The sequence below is a fragment of the Typopeltis vanoorti genome, chromosome 23 (assembly GCF_054136105.1).
Source record: "Typopeltis vanoorti isolate ZY-2024b chromosome 23, IOZ_Tvanoo_1.0, whole genome shotgun sequence".
Classification (NCBI taxonomy): domain Eukaryota; kingdom Metazoa; phylum Arthropoda; class Arachnida; order Uropygi; family Thelyphonidae; genus Typopeltis; species Typopeltis vanoorti.
Genome location: NC_143571.1, coordinates 16,815,882 through 16,840,727, shown reverse-complemented (window position 1 = coordinate 16,840,727; position 24,846 = coordinate 16,815,882). Strand labels below are relative to the sequence as shown.

The 24,846-nt window shown below is 38.6% G+C and overlaps 1 protein-coding gene across 2 annotated transcripts in view; it reads right to left on the bottom strand.

The window, feature by feature from the left end:
• Positions 1-23,295, bottom strand: part of LOC150093657 (complex III assembly factor LYRM7) — a 93,184-nt gene extending 69,889 nt beyond the window's left edge. Inside the window, exon 1 of one of the 2 annotated variants that reach the window (XM_090412632.1) lies at positions 23,282-23,295. In XM_090412632.1, coding sequence (XP_090268758.1) covers positions 23,282-23,287 — 6 coding nt within the window. In that variant the 5' untranslated portion in view covers positions 23,288-23,295. Of the gene's footprint in view, positions 1-22,884; positions 23,149-23,281 lie in introns of those variants that run through there. The other variant, XM_090412631.1, reaches the window with a different exon arrangement.
• Between the last annotated feature and the right edge of the window lie 1,551 nt (positions 23,296-24,846).

The window sequence follows — 24,846 nt, the reverse complement described above, 5'->3', positions numbered from 1 at the left end:
TTGCAATACTAACTCCAGCTTATACTCAGCCTACAGAGGGAAGCATACAACAAATATAAAACAACCATCAACAAGTACAAATATAACTTCAAATGGGCCCCACAGCAAGAAACCTGCATCCTATTCAAATAGCAATCATTGATTCTGGTCCCTTACAAAGACCAGTAGATGCAACTTTGCTCACCTGTTTCCACCTCTCCCTTCTCTCATTCAGATACCATTATCATTACAACATTTGAAGATAAAGCTGGCCTCACTGCACCAACTCTTACACAAATAACCAATGCAATTCACCTGCTACTATACCAGAAAGAATGCACCATATACCATCTGTGGTCTTTTTTTAAACACAAAAAAAGCCTTCAGGTCATGATGGTACTGCCCCAGTGCAGAAGCTAGCACATTCAAATCTTCAAACTGATTAGGACATAGAGTATGGAATATGTTACTCTCATCTAAAGCCCACAACAATTTCAATAAACACCCTGGAGTTTACAACATTCCATGTTCTTGTGGCCTTAATTACATCAGACAAACTTCAAGAAGTCTAGAAATAAGACAAAAGGAGCACATTGACGATGTTAACAATAACAGAGAGGACAGTTCAGGATTGGCATTCCATTTTCCCAACACTCACCACAACACTGAATGGGATAGAAGTTCTATACCATACATAGAAGATGACTACAGCTCCCGCAACATAAAAGAAGCTACAGTGGTAATCTGCTCACAAGGTACCCTGAACAGAAACCAAGGGATGATCCTATGTGACATTTGGAAATCACTTATAAGATCTCTCCACACATCAGAGTTTAATTTCATGGCTAACTATACGGCACACCTGCTGAACAATAACCATGTGCTAGCATCCACATCTGACGTATTTATATTGTGTAACGGTTCCTATGCATTTGGTATAATTTTTTTCAGTTATGTATCGATTCATAATCAAAGCTTGTTGTTTTAAGTTTATATTTGTATGTTCATCAAACCCAGAAGAAGCCACTAGTTAACATAGCGAAACTAGTCAGTTACTAGTTGTATCAAATTCCAACCAATAAAACCCAATTTCAGTTATCTTATTTATGACTAGTTACATTTTTATTGGTAACAAAATATTCCTCAATATCATAAATGAAATCCAAATTCAGATCTAAACCAAAGGGCTTATTTCATTCTTTTGATCATGATAGAGAGACCCCCCCCCCCTAAAAAGTTCAGAAGAGAAAAAAAGAAAAAAAATGTCTGCACAAAGAGAAAACCAGAGTTTCCTGGTTTTCCTTTATCACTGTAGCAGACAGGATCATTCACCATCAGCTGAAAATCTCTTATGAACAATCCACAATTCTTGCATCCCAGATACGGCTGGATTAGGCTGTTAAAAACTGCAGCTGAAGCAATTAATGCCTTGAGGTTAATATACCTTATTTCTTAACTGCCTTTATTTTTCTGGCCAGCATGTCTGTGTTGCATTTTGAAAAATTCGAGTGTAGAGGAAAGAAAATCCTGCCACTTCCATACTGACACCAGCTAACTCCTACAAAGGAATCAAACAAGTCTCTCCAATTAAACAACACATCATTCATGTCAACTATACCATAATGACTCTCAGCACTACACAAAAACAAAATATACCTGTGTGAGTCAGCAGAGATTTGTTAAAGAATACTATTGTTTCCGTAATTTGCTTGCCTTTTATAATAAAGTAACAAGAGCTAATAATGAGGGGAAAGACATATACTGCCTGTTTTGGATTGACAAGGTGTCTTTGGTCATATGATAAGTGGATATTTAAGTTACAGCATATGGGTTTAGATATTAGATTAAAGAACTGAATTGGAGATTGGCTGTCTGACAGATACCAGATATGTGTAAGATGGAGCAGTGTCAAGGAAGCAGAAAATCACAAGATATCATCGGGCCCTGTAATAGGAACTCTACTACTTAACCTTTGCTGTCGATGACATTGTCAGTGGATTGCAGAAGGATGGTCAGTTGTATGCAAGATATTGTTACCAATAAAAATGTAATGAAGTTGTATGCAGGTGTGAAGCCAGGAAGGGTTATTCTTCAGAATGATCTAAATACACTGGAGAGATAGACAAAGAAATGGGGATATTAGTTTAATGCAACTAGATGTAAGGTCTTGAAATTTAGGATTCACTAGTGGGAGGATGCCTACTCTATTGATTTTTATTCGTATGGGGTTCTCCCCCTTCTTCCCCCATCCCTTAGGAAAGGTTGAGCCCACCTAATAAGGGGTTAATAGGGTAAGTTTACCTGTTGTGAGGGATGAAAAACCCGAGTTTCCAGGTGAGGTGAGTTAGCAAGTCTCTATCTCCATATGAGACTTGCTAACTCACCTTAAGTCAAAAGAGACCAAATAAAGGTTCCTCACGTCATGGACAGGAATCAAACTCAGGTCTTTCCGACCAAACTGCTTTGTCTATACCAACTCTGAGCTACGGAGGCTCAGCTCTATTGATGGAACTATACTAGAAGAAGTGGAGGAGGCAAGGGATCTGGGAGTGATGATTGCTAAAAATTTGAAGTTTAAGGGAAGGGACATATGCAAAGGTGGTGAAGGTAACACAAACTGATGCAACAATGAGAAGAACTAGAAGAGATAGAGTGGTGGTTACACTATATAAATCTCTGATCAAACCACTTAGATTATTGTGCTCACCAAGATTTGAATGTGATAAATTAACCTTGGAGAGGGGTGCAGAGGCAGATAACAAAAATGATATTAGAACTGTACAAGAGCAAATGGACTACAGAGTTTGGTCGAAACTAGTCTGGGTACTGGCCCTACCCTTAATGCATAACATTAGACATATCTGCAAGGAAAAGTGTTTTGCATCATCATCATCAAATTCCTGCCATGTACCCACAAGGGGTGAACAGGATATGATAGTACTACATGAAAAAATTATATCATTACTAACTTCCTATATACAATTTTCCTCCAATTCAGTCTGTTACTTGTCAAGACTCCAACATTATCAGATCTTATACTTCTATCCTCTAAGGCACTTTATACCATATCGATCCACCTATATCTTGGTCTTCCTCTGGGTCGTTTTGCTGCCAACCTGGCAGAGAATACTTGTTTTGCTAATCTTTCCTCGCCCATTCTGTTTAGGTGACCATACCACCTGAGATTAGCTCTGCTAAGGCATTCCTGGATGCTGACACTATCAAGTTCTTTCCTAATATCCTCGTTTTTAATATGATATTGCCATTGATGCCATCTGTTCACGCCTATTATCTTTCTCAGGACTCTCATATCTGCGGTCTCTATTCTTTGGTCAAGTGTTTTACTTCTGACCCAGCTCTCAGATCCATAAGTTAAAACTGGTTTGAACACAGTGTTGTATACAGCTAATTTAGTGTTCCGACTAATTTCTCTCTTATTCCATATGAATTTATTCAATTGACTTCCCAACATACCAGATTTGTTGATTCTGTCTATTTCTATATTGAATTTACCATCTTCACTAAAAATCGTGTCTAAGTAGCTGAAATGTTTTACTTGTTCCACAGGTTCTCCATTCACAACAGAGTTGACATTTTCAATGATTCTGCCTATTTTCATTGTCTTTGTCTTTTTATTGCTGACCTTCATACCATATCTATTACAACAACTATTCAATTTAGTCAGAGAATCTTGCAGACTTGTAGCAGATTTATTTAGAAGTATAACATCATCCGCACAAAGCAAAGAGCTGACATTAATATCTCCAATTTTGATATCATGTTTAATACCACTTTCCTTCATAATGTGATCCATATAGATGATGAATAACAGAGGGGATAACATACATCCTTGTCTCACACCAGATTTAACATTAAACCATCTTCCTGTACTTCCTTCAATTCTAACTGCTGACTTACAACTCAAATAAAGACTAAGTATTGCTTGATATAATGCCCCATTGACACCATATAACTGCAGCGTATTGAATAGCTTCTCTCTTGGCACCTTATCATATGCCTTTTCCAAATCGACAAAACTTAAAAACAGATCTTTGTTATATTCCCATGCTTTCTCGACTATTTGTCGTAAAGTGAAGATCTGATCCTGACAGCCTCTGTTTGGCCTGAATCCAGCTTGTTCTTCACCAAGCTTTTCTTCCACAATTCTTCTCAACCGTTTCTCAAGTATACTTGCATAGATCTTGCCAGGAACACTTAGTAGGGATATACCTCTGTAATTCTCACATTCCGTTTTATTTCCCTTTTTATATATGGGTACTATGAGAGCTCTACTCCAATCATCGGGAATTCGTCCCTCTCTCCAGGCTTTCTGAACTATGCAGTGCAGCCGCTGTAAGACTTTTATACCACCATACCTCAGCATTTCTGGTCGAATATCATCTACTCCTGCTGCCTTTCCACATTTCAAGCCTTTGATGGCTTTTTCTACTTCAAGTAGAAAAAGTTAGCCGATCTCATACGGAGGTAGCAGGGTTTTTTCTCCCGGAAACTCGGGTTTTTCTTCCTGCATACATACAAATCGACCCTTCAGAACACACACAATTTACAGACAAAAATTACTAGTTGTGGTGGTGTTGGAGGTGGGCGGCAGATGCCGCTGTTCGTAGTAGAGGTAAGGTGTAGAGACAGTTGAAGATGTCCTCCCGCGATGAGTCTTCGGACTCCTTGGAGGTATCAGGAATAATAATAATAATAATAAAGTATGGATATGTATTTCTGACTGCATGCCTGGTCAGTGTTTTTTACCACTGTGCTGTCATCACTGCTTGTTTCATTTAGCAGTTTTTCAAAGTAATTACTCCATACTTCAAGGATATCTTTTTCTCCACTTTTCATGTCACCTTTATCATCTCTAACTCCTTTTACAGCACTCTTTCTCCATTCCTAAGCTTCTTCAACAACCTCCAGAATATTTTGCCACCTTCTTGATATTTATTTTCTATATTCTTGCCAAAATCCTCCCATGACTTTTGTTTAGTTAGTGTTACACAGTGTTTGGGATTCTTGCATTTGTCTCTATATTCTCTAAGAGCACAAGCTGACTTATTTGACAGGAACTTTTGATATGCTTTCTTCTTTTCCTTCACTGCCTCTTTAACTTCCTGTGTCCACCAGGGAGTTCTGATTTTTTTATCCTTGCAGACAACCTCACCACATGCCTCTCTGGCAGAATCAATCAATGTGTCCTTCAGAGTTTGCCACTGAATCTCCAAGGTTTCATTCATGTTCTCAAACTCTTTCATTTTTTCTTCAATTATCTTTGTGTATTTTAGTCTACAGTTCACATCTGAGAGCTGCTCAACTTTTATTCGCTTTAAAACTTTCTTACATGTTATTCTTTTCAATATGAAATTCAATTTTATCCTGCTCAAGACTAAATAATGATCACTTCCAATTTAAAATCCTCTGTGCACCCTGGTGTCCTGCACCAGGGAGAAAAACATTACCATCAACAATAACATAGTCAATGACACTTTTCTTCTTATTATTATTATTAAAACAAGACCTCACGGAGTCAAAGACTCATCTAGGAGGTCCTTTTATCTCACACACATCTCATCATACCGGGTCTTAAACACATTCAAACTCCTTGCAGACACCACACTCTCAGGCAAGGCATTCCAATCATTCACAACTCTGCACGAAAAAAACCTGCCTCTCACTCCCCTACTCACACCCTCTTTATACAGTTTCCAGGTATGACCTCTGATTCTCCCACTATTCTATGTAGAACTTCTCCACCATTGATCCTATAACAACCCCTCACCAACTTGTAGGTCTCTATCATATCTCCCCTCTTCCTTCTCTCCACTAGACTCTGCAAATTACATCTTTTCAATCTTTCCTCATACTCGACATTCCAGAGGTCAGAAACTACCTTAGTCAGTCGCCTTTGCACCCTTTCCAACATCTCTTCATCCTTCTGAAAACCAGGTGACCAAATCTGGGCACAATAGTCCATGTGTGGCCTAATCAAAGCCTTATACAATGGAACAAGAATCTCCCTACTTCTACACGTCAGTGTCTTCCTCATCATTCCCAGAAGTCTTTGTGTTGTCTTCACAATTTTGGCGATGTGTCCCCTAAATTTTAGATCCTTATCCACTATCACTCCAAGATCTCTTATTTCCTCTACTTCCAACAATATATTCTCACCAAGCATAAATTCTGCATCCCATCTTTGTTTTCCAAATTTTAAAACCTTACATTTTGCAACATTGAACTCGCATCCCCATTTGCTTGCCCAATCACTCAATTTATTCAAGTCTTCTTGCAAGGCCACAACATGTTCACTACTCTTTATGGTTCGTCCCAACTTTGCATCATCTGCAAACAACTGAATATCTCCATCCAAATCTTCGCCAATATCATTAATATACAAGTTAAATAGTAATGGCCCTAAAACAGATCCCTGAGGCACTCCACTAGTGACTCTCCTTTTCCTGGATATTGCACCCCCATACACAACTTGTTGATACCTATCAGACAGCCAGTCTCCAATCCAATGCACTAATCTAATATCCAACCCCATCTGCTCTAGTTTGACTGTCAACTTATCATGAGGTACTCTATCAAAAGCTTTTGCAAAATCCAAGTATATTACTGAGTATCCTTCTCCTCTGTCTAAGGAAGCAGTCACTTTATTGCAATAAGTAAGTAGATTACTAAAACACGACCTCCCTTTAGCAAATCCATGCTGTCCACCAAAGATTATACCATTGTTGTCAACCCAACTCTGGATCCTAGTTCTCACAAGCTTCTCCAACAACTTAACCACAACACCTGACACACAGATAGGCCTATAGTTTGATGCTTGAGTTCGATCACCTCCTTTATGAAGTGGCACAATCTTGCCCTCCTTCCACTCTTTAGGGACTTGACCAAGTGCAAGACTTGTATTAAAAAAATATGTCAAGGCAGGTGTCAACACTCTGGCACATTCCTTCAGAATATGCGGTGATATATTATCAAGTCCCACAGCCTTATTTACATCTAGTTTACTCAACTCCCCAAACACCTCTTGCTCACTTACAGTCAGTCTCTCCTCCCCATCATCAACTGCTCTTAATCTCTCCATGAAGTCACATTCACAAGATTGAAAGATCTTTATGAACTGCTCATTAAGTATCTCCACCACACATTCTGCAACAGCTGTCTTTATATCATTTCCTCCAATCAATGTCATCCTTCCATAATCATTCTTTCTTTTGCTGGCTACATATCGAAAGAACTCCCTAGGATTCTTTTTAGCTTCATTAGCTAACTGCTGTTCATACCTCTCTTTAGCTACTCTCACCAACCAAGTCACTCTCCTTGCCTGGTCTTTGTAGAACTCATGAAATTGGTTACTTCCACTTCTCTTATGCTGCCTCCACAATGCCCTTTTTCTCTGTATTGCATGCTTAATCTCTTTATTCATCCATCTCACACCTAACTTATTTAACCTTCTCACCCGTGGTATACATTTAGACACTGCATCCACTAAATATTTTTTGAAAATCCCCCAAGCTGCATTGATCTCTTTTCCAGCTAACTCCTCATTCCATGCTACACCTGCAAGCTGTCTCCTGAGCTCTTCATAATCACCCCCCCTTGTAGTTCCACATATACCCTTTTTTCACAGGGGTCCTTGCACTGCTGGCAACCACCCAAGTAATCACCTCATGGTCACTTTCACCAATTGGTGGATGATTTGATACCTCATTGATAATTACATCCTCCGATGAGATGACCAAATCCAAGACCCTTAATCCTCTTGTGCCCTCTGTTACATACTGTCTGAGGTAGTTATCCCTCAAAAACTCAAGAAACTCATTTTCTTTATTTTCAGTTGCTATCTCTTCATTCCAGTCTATATTGCCATAATTAAAATCACCCATAATGATCACCCTTTTCTTATTTGCTTGGCTTATTTGACTATACATTTCACTATCACCACCATCCACATTACCAGGTCTATAACAACATCCCACCAAGTATTTGATTCTATTCACCTCTATCTCACACCATACTGCCTCAAAACCACAGGCCCCATTTCCCTCTTGCATCTCTACCTTGTATGGACATAACTCTTTCTCTATCATCAATAGCACTCCCCCTCCCTTTTTACCCCTTCTATCCTCACGAAACACATCATACCTTTCCATCTCTATTCCTGTCAGGATGTCATCCTCATCTAACCATGTCTCACTTATTCCGACAATCTCTGGGTGCACAGACGCAATTAGTGCAACCATTTCATCCGCCTTGTTTCTTATACTTCTAGCATTGGTATACAAACACAACAACTCATTTCTGGATCTACAGCTAGTTCCACTGATACCACTCACTCGATGTGATCTCTCCATGCTGGACTGGAGCCATTTCCCTTTCTGCTTCTTCTAGAAGGGGTAAAAAGGGAGGGGGAGTGCTATTGATGATAGAGAAAGAGTTATCGCTTGGAGAGACTGCTGCTGGAAGGTAGAGAAGTGAATAGAGAGAATGAATCAGATCGAGAGGGGAGTGATGTGGAAGAGCAGGAGAGTAAGACAGGAGAGATTGAAGGAGTGAAAATGAATGTGGAAGTGAGTGGTATGAGTATAGAAAATGAGAGAATGGGTGTGCAAGAGGAGCAGGGAAACGGCGAGGCTCAGGGTGGACAGGGATACACAGCGTGAGAAAGGTGGATGCTCCAAGAGGAGGTGAGAGAATGTGTAGGCAGGAAAGTAATGGGATGATCAGGGATCAAAAGGAAACAGATGGAATTGCAAAGGGTTCTAAAATTATTATTATTATTATTATTACGGGTATCTCCATGGAGTCAGTAGACTCATCGCGGGAGACCCAAACTAGCAAAACAATATCTGTCATATCTCTTCTTGAATTCATTTACAGATGAAGAGCTCACAACAAAGTCAGGCAATGAATTCCACTCATTCACCACCCTCCAGGCAAAAAACCTTGTTCTGACACCTTTGTTTACCACACTCTTCTTTAATTTCCAGAGATGACCTCTTGTTCTTCCATCACTATCACACAGCTGAAACATTTCCCCTGCATCAATCCTATAAAAACCTTTTAGTAATTTGAATGTTTCTATCATATCCCCTCTTCTTCGCCTATCAACCAATCTCTGCAATCCACAAACTCTCAATCTATCAATGTAGGGAGCATTTTTTATATCACTCACCAACTTGGTCACTCTTCTCTGAACCCTCTCCACAGCCTCCTCATCTCCAAGGAATCCAGGTGACCAGACCTGAGCACAGTAATCCAAATGTGGAAGTATCAATGCTTTATAAAGGGGAATAATAACCTCTTTATCTCTGGATGTCAGTGTGTTCCTCAACAACCAAGTAATCCTATGTGCAATCTTGGACACCTTAGCAATGTGTCCTCTGAACTTCATCTCCTTATCTACCAATACCCCTAAGTCCCTAGCCTCATCAGTCTCTTGGAGTACCTTTCTAAAAGATTACCAGCTGTGTACTACATCGATGGAAAGGTACTCCAAGAGACTGATGAGGCTAGGGACTTAGGGGTATTGGTAGATAAGGAGATGAAGTTCAGAGGACTCTACTCATTTTACCGCCTGGAAAACATACCTTGTGCATTTTATCCTCTAGCACACCTTTAATAATGGAGTCGCCATACAATGCCACTCGCTCATCTTTTGTTATCTCTTTCATGCCATCATGATTTATTTTAATAGTTTTGACCTGAATTCTCTTAATTTCATTCCGCATCCATTTCATTTCTTGCTTCATCCAATCCAATTCACCTTCTGAACCTCGCGACATATTCACTCTATCATTAAATCTTTCTAACTTTCTAACTCTCGACCCCCTCCTCTCACTTTCCCTCTCATTCATCCTTCTTTGTTTCCGTACTTTCGGTCCAACATACGTCCAACTTTCACTATCATTCTTCTCACTTTCACTCTCACATATCTTTCTTTGTTTCCGTACTTTCGGACTAACATGCGTCCAACTTTCGCTATAATTCTTCTCACTTTTACTGTCATTCATCTTTCTTTGGTTCAGTACTTTCGTTCCAACATGCGTCCAACTTTCGCCATCAGTCATTCTTTTTTCACTATCATTCATTCTTTCGATTTTTTTTACTTGCGATTTCTGCACCACGCCATTTCTACTTTCATTCGTTCTCTCAATTTCGTTTCTTTCCACCTCACTTTCGTCCCTTTTAACATCCGTTACGGTTGTCAAATCGCTCTTTTTCTTTTCTCCTGATTTTTTAACATTTTTTCGCCTGTCTTTCTCGCCATCCTCTTTCAAACGTGCACTCGCGACACAATCCGTACTAGCACTTTCTGTCATCAACTTCATATTCGCATTCATCAATTCCTCGTTCAGGTCACATTTCGCACACACCCTTCTTCCATCCGCACTAAACATCCACAAATCATTTATGTAGTCGAAGGAATACATATAACAGACCTCACACTTAACGAACCGACTGAAATCCAAATTAAAATCCTGGAATGACAATGCCGCCGCCATTTTTTTTTTTTTTTCTCTGCAGGTTACTAGGTCTAATATTAACGTTTTCGTATTTAGTTTAAGCAAGAAAAAACCCCACACTAATAATATCGGTAGCGTACAACATTTACAGCCGCTCTTACTTAAACAATTACGCATATATACTTAATTATTCCTAGTAAAACTTATCTGAATCAGGAGCTCTTCAAAACACGTTCATAGCGCTTGACCCACTAGTGCCCCCCCCAATATTCCTTGCCTTATTTAACCCTTATAATTGCCTTATAATAACCAGTCCATGTCCTGAGCAGAAATCCAACAGATATTTGCCATTATTATTACTTTGCTCTTTTCTCCAAATTTTCCCAAAATATTTTTGTATGTCTCACAATCATTTTCTACTCTGCTATTTAGATCCCCAACAAGGACCAACTTTTCCTTTTTCATTGTGTCAGTTGCTTTTTCTAAAGCCTCAAAAAATTCCTCCATTTCTACCCCTTCTGTGGGACTATAGGCACAAATAAGTCTCATTGTCCATTTCCCCATTCTCATATTTGCCCACATTACTCTACTTAAGACTGACTGCCATTCAAGAAGATTAGCCTCGTATTTTGTGTTGAATACTATGGCTACTCCTTCTTTTCCTTGATTGTCATTGCCTGAATATAACATTTTGTATTTATTGCTCAGAAAGATCTCACCAGTTTTGGTCTATTTTGTTTCAGTCACCCCTATTATGTCGATCTGGTACTTATCTAATTCCTCAGCTAGCTCCATTTCTTTGCCATTCAGGCTTCTTACGTTGATAGTACCGATCTTTAACTCTGGCGATGTTGAGTTGGGGTTTGTTTTTAGATTTGTTCCAGTAGCTGACTTTTCGTTGTTCGCCCTGGTTCCCTGGCGAAAACAACGGGGGCCTTGTTTAACCAGGCGAAGCCCCAGCCGGCATGAAATTTTGTCATGTTGTACCATCATTTTTTATTTTGGTTTAACCAATAAGAATACAATTTGGTGGGCTAAATCCCAAATTGCCAGCCCATCCTCGTTCGTTCAGTATCCAAGTAGATACCCAACAGGGTGCACCACGAGAAGGTGAGGATTGGACATTAGGTCAGAAGCCCTGGTCGGTTCTCCGCATTCCTTTAAAGGCTATGTGGCGGTCTCCTCTTAGTCTTTATTGAGAGGAGACCTTTATTGAGGTCTCCTCCCGCTGAAGAGACCTCAATAAAGGTCAAAACTAGTCTGGGGTAGTGGCCCTTCCCTTAATGCATAACATTAGACATATCTGTAAGGAGATGTGTTTTGCATTATGGGAGATACTGAGATAGGAGTGATAGTAGCTTGCTCCACCTTTGCAAGGAGTAGCCCTGGTGTTGCACCACCTTACCCCAGTCCTGAAGATACTTTCAAGCGCAAACTTTGTTTGCTCACACTTGGATAAAGGATTAAACTAAATTTATTAAGAGATATAATAGATATTGTTTTGATAGTTTGGGTCTCCCGTGATGAGTCTGACTCGAAGGAGATACCCATAATAATAATAATAATGTAATGAGGAAGTGGATGAAAAGCAGCTTTTTTTTTTTTTTTTTTTTTGAGGGCTGGACCATGGAATGCATTGCCAGATAGGCAACGAGTTTAAGGAATGGTATAATAGACTGCGTTGACTAACATGACCTCCCATGATGAGTCCTATGATTCCATGGAAATCCTCAGCAGAAATAATAATTTATTATGCTACCTGATATTTTGCTGCATTTCCAACTAATGTCCTTAAAGCACAAACAAACACTTGGAAACAGAGTACACAGCACCATGCACCATGATCAATCTACACTGTTCAAAGCAATTAGGGGATATTTTAGTTTCTGGTGGATAATTATAAATTTCTACAAATAATTATAACTATTGGGTACTTTATACATGAATAAATATTTCTTACTTATGGATAGGGTATAATTGATAAGATATTGTTTAAATAATTGATATTTATTACAAATTTAACATTTTAACATGAAAAAGTTTTAACAAGAACAACAACAAGAATAGTCAAATTGTTAATTTGTTAATTTTTAATAGGGCATATGGTCTCTATTAACAGCTAAAACAGTAGTACATCTTGATTGCATGGACCGGATAAGATGATCAAACAGTTGTTGTGGGATATTTCTCCACTCTTCTGTGAGAGCAATTTCCAGCTCTTGAAGTGATTCAATAAGTCTTAACATGATTTTGTACACAGTTGTATATTAAGAATATTTTAAAATAAATATGTTTCATTTGTAAATTAATTTTATAACTTTATAACTTACAAGAAAACCAAAATATCCCAAATTATTTTTGAGCAGTGTACTATCAATAGTACCCTCTAGGAATGGATTTGATGTAGTCTACACCCTAGTTAGCAAAATAAGATTCTCATTTAATCAAGCCATGATTTATCTTAGGTATCATCCTGTTAAGTACATCCTATTTCTGTTTTCAACAAGTCTTTAACCACATCACTGTGACAGAAAAACACAACGAGCATATAATTTGAATATAGTGTGTTTGGGGGGGTGGGGGATTTAATCTTGGGGGTGCCCGAGTTGAGTAGACGATTTGAGAATACATACTACGCATCACATACAACCTATGACTGAGCATCTGCACTGATCGCTAATTCGTAAGTAGTATAGAAATAGAAGACACGACACAACATAAATTTAAAAAATGAATTTTAATTAGGAAAAGATTTTTGGAAAATTTTTCAGTGTTTTTTTTCTGGAGGGGGGCCAGGGTCCCCTGGCCCCCCCTCTGGGTGCGCCACTGGATGTAGATGATAATGGTAGTGGTGATTCAGTATGGTTGGTAATTGTGGTGGAGGCAGAGAGGTGTAGAAGTGGGTGCCCTCCCTCGATGAGTCTTTGGACTCCTTGGAGGTGTCACGTAGTAATAATAATAATAATAATAGAACACATTTGGGATGCAATAGGGAGATGCATGGCTGCTCAAAATTCCCCACCAGAAAACAAACAAGGTCTTTCTTTTCCTTGCTCTGAAGGAGGAGTGGGCCAGTTTGCCTCAAGAACACCTGAATCACTTGGTGCCAAAGCATGGTATGCTGTTGTGAGAGTTGCATGGCAGTTCAGAGCACACATTTTCCATACTGAAATGTCTCTTTGCATAGTTTTCTGTAGGCACTGTACATTAATTCCTTAACTACATCCTTAGGAAATTTATAACTTTTGCCAAAAATGTATTGCAATTTGATTGGTACGATTTATAATTTGTCATGAAAATTTTTTCACATACATTTAAAAATGTAGTTCGTCCTTAGCATTTGGAGACACCAGTGTATGTCTGAACCAAAAAGCAAACATCATCGACACTTACTCGACATTCTGGATATGTCGAGTAATTATTTTCAAAGATTATGAAGATTATTTTTGAGGAGTCTGCTAGAATACAAGTCTTGGTGATGAAAGAAGAACGTGGATGCTGGAGAACTGTCTAGTGAATTGTTAGTCTGAAGGACTGAAAAAAAAACAAAGCAAAGAGAAGGTGAAGTGTAAAAGTTGATGAAAGGAAAGAATATGGAAGAAATTTCAGTAAAAGGAGACTACTTTTTTCAAATATAATAACTTCTTTGGACAGATTAACAGAAAAAGAAGGTTGTTGCAGTCACATGAATTTAGTGCAGATTATAGAAGGGGAATGCAAACAAACTAAGAAGAAAAAAAAAGGGGGGGAAGTTATCTGACATACTTATATATATATATATATTCGCAAATAAGTATACATGCATTACAAAATGAGAGCCTATACCTATGACAAAGATTCATGTAGTCAGAGACTTCCACCATGAGTCTGACTACACAGAGGAGTGACAAGAATTCCACCTAAACCATCCACATTTAATATAATACTTAGTGTTATTTGCTTAGTGTTAGTGCCTGTGTGCACATATCGTTATTTTGTGATCCCTGAAGATGGCAATGTAACATTAGCAAAATACAGGAAGTGTTAATTAAAATTTTTAATTAATATTCTAGTATATGTTGTCTTTCCCTAAAATCTGACAGTTATGTATTACCAATGTATAAGTTTATCTACAATAATATGGGACATACCTAAGAAGAGCTCCTGATTCAGATAAGTTATTCTAGGAATAATTAATTATATATGCATAATTGTTTGAGTAAGAGCGGCTGTAAACATTGTGCGCTACTGGTATTATTAGTGTGGCGGATTTTTCTTGCCTAAACTTCATTACGAAATCATTATTATTAGACATAATAACCTGCAGGGGAAAAAAAAAAAAAAAAATGGCAGTGGCATTGTCATTCCATGATTTTAATTTAGATTTCAGTCGTTTCGTTAAGTGTGAGGTCTGTTATATGTATTCCTTCGATTACATAAATGATTTGTGGATGTTTAGCGCAGATGGAAGAAGGGTGTGTGCGAAATGTGACCTGAATGAGGAACTGATGAATGCAAATATGAAATTGATGACAGAAAGTGTTAGTAACGATTGTGTCGCGAATGCACGTTTGAAAGAGCAGGATGGTGTGAAAGAGAGGTGAAAAAATGTTAAAAAATCAGGAAAAAAAGAAAAAAGAGCGATTTGAAAACCGTAATGGATGTTAAAAGGGACAAAATTGAGGCGAGAGTGGCAGAAAGAAACGAAATTGAGAGAACGAATGAAAGTAGAAATGGAGTGACGCAGAAATCGCAAGTGAAAAAAATCGAAAGAATGAATGATGGCGAAAGTTGGACGCAGGTTGGACTGAAAGTACTGAAACAAAGAAAGATGAATGAGAGTAAAAGTGAGAAGAATGATAGTGAAAGTTGGATGCATGTTAGTCCGAAAGTACGGAAACAAAGAAAGATAAATGAGAGTGAAAGTGAGAAGAATGATAGTGAAAGTTGGACGTATGTTGGACCAAAAGTACGGAAACAAAGAAAGATGAATGAGAGGGAAATTGAGAAGAGGGAGTCGAGAGTTAGAAAGTTAGAAAGATTTAATGATAGAGAGAATGTGTCGCGAGATTCGGAAAGTGAATTGGATTGGATGAGGCAAGAAATGAAATGGATGCAGAATGAAATTAAGAGAATTCAGGTCAAAACTATTAAAATAAATCATGATGGCATGAAAGAGTTAACGAAAGATGAGCGAGTGGCATTGTATGGCGACTCCATTATTAAAGGTGTGCTAGAGGATAAAATGCACAAGGTATGTAAAATGCAAAAGAGTTAATTGTATTAATTGATACAAATGATTTGAGAGAGAACAAAGAGCATGTCAGAATGAATGTCAAGAGGCTGCTTGGAAAGATAAAAGAGAATAGTGTGACAGGAAGGGTAGTCAGTGTGTTGCCTAGGTATGATTGTAGTGAAATGAGGCAGAGAGCAAGGATTATGAATGATATTCTGGCTGAAATGTGTGAGGAGATGAGAGTACAGTTTGTTAATGTGTGAAATGAGTTTGAGGGACGAAGTGAGCTGTATGGGAGCGATGGACTGCATTTCAGTGGTTATGGTGTGAGTCGCTTGGAGAGACTGCTGCTGGAAGGTAGAGAAGTGAATAGAGAGAATGAATCAGATCGAGAGGGGGAGTGATGTGGAAGAGCAGGAGAGTAAGACAGGAGAGATTGAAGAAGTAAAAATGAATGGGGAAGTGAGTGGTATGAGTATAGAAAATGAGAGAATGGGTGTGCAAGAGGAGCAGGGAAACGGGGAGACTCAGGGTGGACAGGGGTACACAGCATGAGAAAGGTGGATGCTCCAAGAGGAGGTGAGAGCATGTGTAGGCAGGAAAGAAATGGGATGACCAGGGATCAAGAGGAAACAGATGGAATTGCAAAGGGTTCTAAAATGAAGAAGCAGAAAGGGAAATGGCCCCAGTCCAGCATGGAGAGATCACATCGAGTGAGTGGTATCAGTGGAACTAGCTGTAGATCCAGAAATGAGCTGTTGTGTTTGTATACCAATGCTAGAAGTATAAGAAACAAGGTGGATGAAATGGTTGCACTAATTGTGTCTGTTCACCCAAAGATTGTCGAAATAAGTGAGACATGGTTAGATGAGGATGACATCCTGACAGGAATAGAGATGGAAGGGTATAATATGTTTCGTGAGGATATAAGGGGTAAAAAGGGAGGGGGAGTGCTATTGATGACAGAGAAAGAGTTATGTCCATACAAGGTAGAGATGCAAGAGAGAAATAGGGCCAGTGGTTTTGAGGCAGTATGGTGTGAGATAGAGGTGAATAGAATCAAATACTTGATGGGATGTTGTTATAGACCTGATAATGTGGATGGTGGTGATAGTGAAATGTATAGTCAACTAAGCCAAGCAAATAAGAAAAGGGTGATCATTATGGGTGATTTTAATTATGGCAATATAGACTGGAATGAAGAGATAGCAACTGGAAGTAAAGAAAATGAGTTTCTTGAGTTTCTGAGGGATAACTACCTCAGACAGTATGTAACAGGGGGCACACGAGGATTAAGGGTCTTGGATTTGGTCATCTCATCAGAGGATGTAATTATAATGAGGTGTCAAATCATCCACCAATTGGTGAAAGTGACCATGAGGTGATTAGCTGGGTGGTTGCCAGCAGTGCAAGGACCCCTGTGAAAAAAGGGTATATGTGGAACTACAAGGGGGGTGATTATGAAGAGCTCAGGAGACAGCTTGCAGGTGTAGCATGGAATGAGGAGTTAGCTGGAAAAGAGATCAATGCAGCTTGGGGGATTTTCAAAAAATATTTAGTAGATGCAATGTCTAAATGTATTCCAAGGGTGAGAAGGTTAAATAAGGTAGGTGTGAGATCGATGAATAAAGAGATTAAGCATGCAATACAGAGAAAAAGGGCATTGTGGAGGCAGCATAAGAGAAGTGGAAGTAACCAATTTCACGAGTTCTACAAAGACCAGGCAAGGAGAGTGACTTGGTTGGTGAGAGTAGCTAAAGAGAGGTATGAACAGCAGTTAGCTAATGAAGCTAAAAAGAATCCTAGGCAGTTCTTTCGATATGTAGCCAGCAAAAGAAAGAATGGTTATGGAAGGATGACACTGATTGGAGGAAATGGTATAAAGACAGCTGTTGCAGAATGTGTGGTGGAGATACTTAATGAGCAGTTCATAAAGATCTTTCGATATGTAGCCAGCAAAAGAAAGAATGGTTATGGAAGGATGACACTGATTGGAGGAAATGGTATAAAGACAGCTGTTGCAGAATGTGTGGTGGAGATACTTAATGAGCAGTTCATAAAGATCTTTCAATCTTGTGAATGTGACTTCATGGAGAGATTGAGAGCAGTTGATGATGGGGAGGAGAGACTGACTGTAAGTGAGCAAGAGGCGTTTGGGGAGTTGAGTAAACTAGATGTAAATAAGGCTGTGGAACTTGATAATATATCACCGCGTATTCTGAAGGAATGTGCCAGAGAGTTGGCACCTGCCCTGACATATTTTTTAAATATGAGTCTTGCATTTGGTCAAGTTCCTAAAGAGTGGAAGGAGGGCAAGATTGTGCCACTTCATAAAGGAGGTGATCGAACTCAAGCATCAAACTATAGGCCTATCTGTGTGTCAGGTGTTGTGGTTAAGTTGTTGGAGAAGCTTGTGAGAACTAGGATCCAGAGTTGGGTTGACAACAATGGTATAATCTTTGATGGACAGCATGGATTTGCTAAAAGGAGGTCATGTTTTAGTAATCTACTTACTTATTACAATAAAGTGACTGCTTCCTTGGACAGAGGAGAAGGATACACAGTAATATACTTGGATTTCGCAAAGGCTTTTGATAGAGCACCTCATGATAAGTTGACAGTCAAACTAGAGCAGATGGGGTTGGATATTAGATTAGTGCATTGGATTGGAGACTGGCTATCTAATAGGTATCAACAAGTGGAGATATTCAGTTGTTTGCAGATGATGCAAAGTTGGGACGAACCATAAAGAGTAGTGAAGATGTTGTGGCCTTGCAAGAAGACTTGAATAAATTGAGTGATTGGGCAAGCAAATGGGGATGTGAGTTCAATGTTGCAAAATGTAAGGTTTTAAAATTTGGAAAACAAAGATGGGATACAGAATTTATGCTTGGTGAGAATATATTGTTGGAGGTACAGGAAATAAGGGATCTCGGTGTGACAGTGGATAAGAATCTAAAATTTAGGAGACACATCGCCAAAATTGTGAAGATAACACAAAGACTTCTGGGAATGATGCGGAGGACGCTGACGTGTAGAAGTAGGGAGATTCTTGTTCCATTGTATAAGGCTTTGATTAGGCCACACGTGGACTATTGTGCCCAGATTTGGTCGCCAGGTTTTCAGAAGAATGAAGAGATGTTGGAAAGGGTCCAAAGGCGACTGACTAAGGTAGTTTCTGACCTCTGGAATGTTGAGTATGAGGAAAGATTGAGAAGATGTAATTTGCAGAGTCTGGTGGAGAGAAGGAAGAGGGGAGATATGATAGAGACCTACAAGTTGGTAAGGGGTTGTTATAAGATCAATGGTGGAGAAGTTCTACAGAGAATAGTGGGAGATCAGGGGAGAACCAGAGGTCATCCCTGGAAATTGTATAAAGAGGGTGCGAGTAGGGGAGCGAGAGGCAGATTTTTTTTCGTCCAGAGTTGTGAATGATTGGAATGCCTTGCGTGAGAGTGTGGTGTCTGCAAGGAGTTTGAGTGTGTTTAAGACATGGTATCATGAGATGTGTGTGTGATAAAAGGACCTCCCAGATGAGTCTTTGACTCCATGAGGTCTTGGGAAATAATAATAATAATAATAATACTCAATTTTAATAAAGTTATAAGCGAGTGTTCTGCAATAATAGGAAAGTGGTAACTAATTAATCACACTAGTCTGTTTCTTTCTGCAAATGTTTATTCACATTTTCTATTTTCCAGTGATTTTTATTGCTTCTAATGGAAAGAGAAACACAAAACTAACAGTAGTTTTTCTTTCTGAGAAGTTCAACATAAGAAAATGATGTTATGGCTTGCAAGAAGGATGTGAATAGACTATTTCTATGAGCAGTAGCAAATAATTCAGAATTGCAACATAATGTTTCAAATTTGAAAAACACTGATAGAATGCTGTGAAAAGGATGTAGTGAAGGACGTGGAAGAGAAAAGGGTTGACAAAGAGCTAATATTTTGGAACCATACTGTATAAACTGTAAGGAAAACAGTGGATTATAACAATGGTAACGAGGCTTAGACATGTAAAAATAAAGAGATTATAGTTCAACTGTACATGGCTTTACATACTCTCTGAAATACAGTGCACAGATCTGGTCATATCATATCTCTAGAATGTTGGATATGATGACAGACTGAAGGCATATCACCTGCAAAATAGGAGAAACAGAAGCAATATGATCGAGACAAACTGGTGAGAGATTCATAACTGGATTAATGTTGAAAGGATATTTCACTGTAATAATAAACATACAGTACATATTTCTCTCACATTAAGAAAGGAGAACCCATCCCATCTCGTCCCCTTTAAAATTTTCTCTGAACCTTTACTTTCTTCTGTTTTACCATATTGCTTAAAACGTTTTCTATAAATTACTTTGTGTAATCACATTTTCTTTTAAATTATTTACCTATATCACTGAACAACACAAAACCATAAAGCAAACATTTAAAATTTTTAAATAATTATGTCCCCGTTATTCCCTAACAGGAATAGAAATGGAAAGATAGTGTTTTTCGCAAGGATAGAAAAGACAAGAAGGGAAGAGGAATGCTACTGATGATAGGAAGGGAATTATGTCCACATAAGGTAGACATGAAAGAAGGAAATAGTGGCAATGGTTATGAGACAGTGTGGTGTAAAGTGGAGGTTGACAGGAAGACCTATTTCAGTGGATGTTGCTATAGGCCAGGGAATGTGGAGGGTGGTGATGATGTATAAACAATTTGGATTAGAACAAAGAAAGGGTAATTATTATGGGCAACTTTAAATATGGTGGTATAGATTGGAATGAAAAAATAGCATTTGGGAATAAGGAAAATGAATTTCTCAAGTTCTTGAGAGATAACTATCTCAGGCAGCATGTAAAGGAGGGCACACAAGGAAAGAGAGTTTTAGATCTGATCATTTCATCAGAGAATGTAATTGTAAGTGGACTTTTGCACTTTCCTCCAGATGGTGAGAGTGATCATGAAGTGATCACCTGGATTGTGGCTAGCCATATGCAGACTTCTGTGAGGAAAGGATATGTGTGGAAGTACAAGGCTTGTGATTATGCAAACTTAAGAAACAGTTTGGAACTATAGCATGGAATGAGGAGTGAAGTGGTGAGGAAATAGATGCTGCTTGGGAACTGACAAAGAAATGCATAACAGCATCAATGTGTAAATGTATTCCAAAGGCCAAAAGGCTGAATAAAGGTAGGTGTAAAATGGATGAATGAAGAGTTATTATTATTATTATTCCTGATACCTCCAAGGAGTCCGAAGACTCATCGCAGGAGGACACCTACAACTGTCTCAACCACTACACCAAACCTCTACTACGAATCATCTCCATCAACGCCATCTACCACCCACCTCAACCACCACAACTAGTATTTTTTCTCTGTAAATTGTGTGAGATGAAGCATGAAATCTGGAAGAAGGTACTTTGAAGGCAGTACAAGAAGAATAATGGTAATAATCAGTTACATGAAGGTGCATAAAGAACAAACCAAGAGAGTGACTCAGTAAGGAAAACAAAAGTGCAGTATTGCCAACAGCAATTGGCAAATCATGTGAAGAAAACCCTACACAGTTTTTTAAATGTGTGGCAAGGAGAAGGACGAATGATTATGGTAAGATAATGTTGATGGTTGATTGTTGATAATGTCTAATGCAGACATTATTGGGGTATTTAGTGATCAATTTATAAGGGTGATTCATCCTTATCGTGAGAAATTTAAGTGTAGAGGATGGCTTAATTGCAAGTGAGCAGGAGGTATTTCAAGAAATAATCTTGATGCCAATAAGGCAATAGGATTTGATGATATATAACCACACGTCTTAAGGGAATGTTGCAGGGAATTGGCAGTAGCATTGGCATACCTCTTATATAAGAGTCTTAAAACAGCACAGGTTCCAAGGGAGTGGAAAGAAGGTAAAATTGTTCCACTGCATAAAGGGTGGTGGTGGTGGTAAGGCTGTGGTTACAAATTATAGGGCAATCTGTATATCTGGAGTTGTACTAGAGAGATTGGTGAGAAGTAAGATACAGAAATGAGTTGATAACAGCGGTATTCGCTGTGGTTATCAGCATGGGTTTGGTAAAGGGAGATCATGCTTTACTCACTTATGTACTATAAGACAAATACCTTGGCCAGGGGAGATGCATATACAGTGGTGTACTTGAATTTTACAAAAGCTTTTGACAAACTGCCACACGACAAGCTCTTAAATAAATTGAAACAGATGAGATTGGATAACAGTCTTCTGAGTTGGATTAGTGACTGGCTGTCAGATAGATATCAGTAAGTTGTATATGGTGGTGCAGTATACCAAAAGAGAAAGGTAGTGGCCTGCTACAGTGTTATGTTTTGGGACTGTTGTTGTTCAATTTGTATATTAATGATATTGGGATGGGTTTAACTAGTAATATGCAGCTGTTTGCAGATGATGCAAAATTGGGAAGAGCAATGCAGAGTCAAGTTTACAGGAGGACCTTAAATAGATTGCATGAATGGGCAGGTAAGTAGATTATCAGTTCAATGTTGCAAAGCTCTTTTTCAAACTCAAGAATACATGCAACTGACAGACATATCAGGCTACCTGCATGGTTGGTTGAGTGGATAGCAGTCACCCACCAAGCTGCAGATTAAATTCCTGCCATGGGCATGAATGTTTGTAACTGTCCATAGGCGACAAAAGTGGTTAAAAAAAAAAAAAAAACGAATTTAAAAAAATATAAAAATGTGCAAAAATTAATTAAAAAATTAATTTAAAAAAAAAATATATATATATATAAATACAATAAATAAAATAAAACCTTAGGCCGCTCACGGTATTAATGAACTATATTGTGGGGTTCATTAATTAGGTTTCCATGCAACTTGACTAAAGTATGGTCCAGTTACTTTACTATAATAGACTATCGAGCCTAAAAATAAGGAGAAAATGCGATGAGAATGATACATTAATTCTCTTAATAATAATAATACTATCTTGAGGGCGTTAAGTCTCGTAGTATGGTATATTAGCCATATATAATTTCAAGGAGATTTCAAAAGGTTAAATATTTAATGGAAATGATAATTTTCATTCTGTTATTGTAAACCAACAAAGTGTACTTTCACAAGCCCCTCCCCCCCCCCCCGTTCTGGAAATATGTTCACTTTACAAACATTACCAATCCTACGATTCAAACTGATCACAGAAACCGTTTAAAAATACGCACCTCTTTACGAACGTTCATAACCGGTAAATGGCTTCTGTCTAGCGCCTTAGAATATATTCAATTCCATGTAACCATTTCTGTAGTATTTGCATAAACGCTAAATGTACAAATAAGGTCAAGAATCACGTTTGTATTCAACCATACTCAGTTACGCAGCAGCTTTATGATCTCGACAAATTCACATGATCCTCAGCAAATGGATTAACCTTAATTTTTTTTCATGCAGAGATGTGAATGATTGGAATGCCTTGCCTGAGAATGTGGTGTCTGCAAGGAGTTTGAATGTGTTTAAAACACGGTTTGATGAGCTGTGTGTGTGTAATAAAAGGACCTCCCAGATGAGTATTTGACTCCATGAGGTCTTGGGGTGGTAATAATAATAATAATAATAACTCACGTGCATACACCTGAACAAGCTGTGTACAGAGCATTGTTATATTATCATTTGCCATAGAATGAAAAAAAAAAAATAATAATAATAAATAAAATAAAATAAAAAATAAAATATATATATATATATATATCAACGATATTAAAGTTCTTATGTGCAGCTGAGTGGATGTGGCGTTTGCATACCACAGCGCTTAACCGTACGAAGGAAGACTTCTCGGTTTCGAATCTAGTGGGCGACCAGAAGAATTTTTTCGAGCAGTTCCCGAGCTAGTCGATCTCTGTCAGGGGAAAGCGGTTTTTCTCCCGTTAACACAAGAAAATCGACCATAGAACCCACATTATTTCAGACATTAAATACGAGTGTTAGGGACCACAAGATGGCGGCACTTGTTCAGCCGTCTCTCTTCACTGCGTGCCGCTTAATCAGTGATAGCCTTAGGCCAGCTAACTCTGATTGGGTACCAGCAGGGGCGCGCCGGCCATATGTGCAATGTGTGCGACGCACACTGGCGCCAAAGAGGAGGAAATACTTTTAAAAAAACGTTTTTTTAAAGTGATTTTTTTATTGGAGTGGGGGAATACTGGCACCAACTGAAGTTTTGAACCCAGGCGCCGGACACTACTGGCGTTCTACCGGGTATAGGGGCGCCAACTAAAGTTTTGCACACAGGCGCCGGTCACTACTGGTGCACCCTTGGGTACCAGTGAAGATTGAACTGCCCACTCAGTCTCCAAAAGTTAGATAGGGCTAAACGGCCTTGCCTGCTCCCTTTATACGGGAATAAAAAAGCATTAGCTGATTTTGTTTTTTAGAAACCTCCAAAGGAGTCAATGACTCATTGAAGGAGGCCATAGATCACTTACATAAGATGTCATTTTTTTCTCTAAAACTCATTAACACTAGATACACTCACCACTTCAACAGGCAAACTATTCCCCTCACTTTCACACTGCTCTGTGAGAGAAAAATCTTGCCCTCACCCCTTTCTTAACTGTACAAAAACCTAACTTTAACGGATGCTCCAAATTACATATTTTCTTCAATTGACATCTTACAATACGCCTTTCAGAAGAACGATATCAATCTTGTTACTCTAATTTCAACACTTTGCGCTGCTTCTTTATTCCCTCCGAACAGAGGAGACTAAATTGCGCACAGTAGTCCAGTTGAGGTGGTATCAAGGGATTACAAAGAAGCAAATGAGTTCCTTATTCTTAGATGTCAATGATTTCAATATCGTAATTATCCTGCGAGATTGGCAATTTTTGCAATGTAACTTTCGAAATCCAGTTTACTAACATTAAATTGGCAAGGAATCTTGGACCTGTAGGAATTTATTATTTTCATTTATTAAGTTATTATCATATACCCACTATTCCGGCTGTTCAACTCATTCTGTAAGTGTATATCAAACATCCCTCATTACCTTCCCTCGCATCATCAGCAAACACTTGAACATCCCCTGAGAGATCCTTCCAATATCATTAATGACAGATTCAACAGAAATGATCCAAGGACCAATCCCTGGGTGATACTACTGGTTACCTTAAATCTGATAGATTCACTCC